Genomic DNA, 1,985 nt, shown 5'->3' with positions numbered 1-1,985 from the left:
TAGACTAGACTATAGACTACACTATAGACTAGACTATAGACTAGACTATAGACTAGACTATAGACTAGACTATAGACTAGACTATAGACTAGACTATAGACTAGATTAAGGTTTGCACTAATGACTAGAGTAGTTATTAATCTATGAACTACACTATGGTCTAGAATATTGACTAGAAGCTATAGACTAGACTATAGGCTAGACTATAGACTAGACTATAGACTAGACTATAGACTAGACTATAGACTAGTCTATAGACTAGACTATAGACTAGAATATAGACTAGACTATAGTCTAGACTATAGACTAGACTATAGACTAGACTATAGACTAGACTATAGACTAGACTATAGACTAGACCATAGACTAGACTATAGACTAGACTATAGAGTAGACTATAGAGTAGACTATAGACTAGAATATAGACTACACTATAGAGTAGACTATAGACTACACTACAGACTAGACTATAGACTACACTATAGTCTAGAATATTAACTAGAATTTAGGCTATAAAGTAGAATAGAGAATAGACTAGAATATAGTCTAGACTATAGACTATACTATATTATAGTCTTGAGTGTATACTATATATTAGATGAAAGCCTGGACTATAGACTAGACTATATGTTAAGCTATATTTTATACTATAGATTAGACTTGTGAGAACTAGACAATTTAAAATATAAATCATTATCACTACAAACCTTCATTTCTGGAAATTGTCCTGTATAAGTATTTAATGGTATCAATACTTGATCTGCCAATTTGTGAGCAAAATCTTGCCATAATGATTCCGAAGATTGAGCTTGGGCTTGTAAGGCATCATAACCACTCCATTGAGGTTCATAGATTTCCGCTATGGCATCCATTAATGATTTGGATGCGGTTTGTGCAGCTAAAGAAAGAATTTGCAAAATTATATATAAATAAGTAAAAAAAATTAATTTTTCAAATTACCTCTTATACATCTAATATAATTATTGAATTCTTTTTGTAATCTATTGGCATTTTGTTGTTGTCGATTGAAATTATTTAAATGATCATCAAAAATTTCATCTGCGGTCCGATCAACTTTACCCAAATTTTGTAAAATCTGCAAAAAGTTTAATAAAAAGAAAACCAGAATAATAAATTAATTTATAGCTTTAGCAAATAAAGTTTATTTAAATTCGTTTTTAATAAAGAAATAATAATGACATTTTGGCATTCGTTTTCTGGTACAAAATTTGCTTTTATCTCTTTTTTTTTATTATTAGTTTTAATTCTATTTTGTACTATTTTTACGAAAAACACTTGGCTTTTTTCTGTTAAGAATTAAAAATGTGTATAGAAGTTTTTCTGCTGTGCTAAATATAAAAACAAATAATAAATTGTTAAATAAATATACATACATACGTATACACAGACATTTATATTTCCGAAAGACAGCCATAGAAAATACTAATACATTTTAGTACAGGCTGCAAATAGTTGAATATCAAATTTACTAAAATTGTCTTTGGGATTTTTTTTCGGGATAAATAGAACAATTTTTGAATGAAAATTGACAAAAAGACAGTTTTGTTTACTTTTAAACTTTTTATAATTGTTGTTAAATAAAATATTTATAATTAAACTTAAGTGGCCTGAACTATTAAAATGAAGTGTGTTTCCCTTGCTAAAATAGAATTTTTGATAAGATTTAAATCACAAACTATCCCCATATATGTTCGTATAAATAAGCTATAAACTATTTCAGCTTATCTTTAAGATTAATATTAAACTACTGCTTACTTTACCGGTAAGATATTAGCTGAAATGCGGAAGGTTTTGAAAACAAATAGTCAATGTCTATAAACAAGTTTTTACTAAGGACTATAGCCAAATCTAGTCATAATTTAGTCTAGTCTATAGTCTAGTCTATAGTCTAGTCTATAGTCTAGTCTATAGTCTAGTCTATAGTCTAGTCTATAGTCTAGTCTATAGTCTAGTCTATAGTCTAG

General features: G+C 28.0%; 1 protein-coding gene across 3 annotated transcripts in view; it reads right to left on the bottom strand.

The window, feature by feature from the left end:
• Nucleotides 1–614: 614 nt before the first annotated feature.
• The window catches only part of LOC124420728 (amphiphysin-like), a 49,048-nt gene continuing 47,677 nt past the window's right edge, over nt 615–1,985 (bottom strand). For all 3 annotated transcript variants that reach the window (XM_046954715.1, XM_046954717.1, XM_046954716.1), the window contains 2 exons: nt 961–1,096; nt 615–898 (listed from right to left, as the gene is read on the bottom strand). In XM_046954715.1, coding sequence (XP_046810671.1) covers nt 648–898; nt 961–1,096 — 387 coding nt within the window. In that variant the 3' untranslated portion in view covers nt 615–647. The remainder of the gene's footprint in view (nt 899–960; nt 1,097–1,985) is intronic.

This window comes from Lucilia cuprina, chromosome 6 (assembly GCF_022045245.1).
Source record: "Lucilia cuprina isolate Lc7/37 chromosome 6, ASM2204524v1, whole genome shotgun sequence".
NCBI lineage: Eukaryota > Metazoa > Arthropoda > Insecta > Diptera > Calliphoridae > Lucilia > Lucilia cuprina.
Note: the sequence above shows the minus strand (reverse complement) of the source record. Positions and strands in the feature narration are given on the sequence as shown.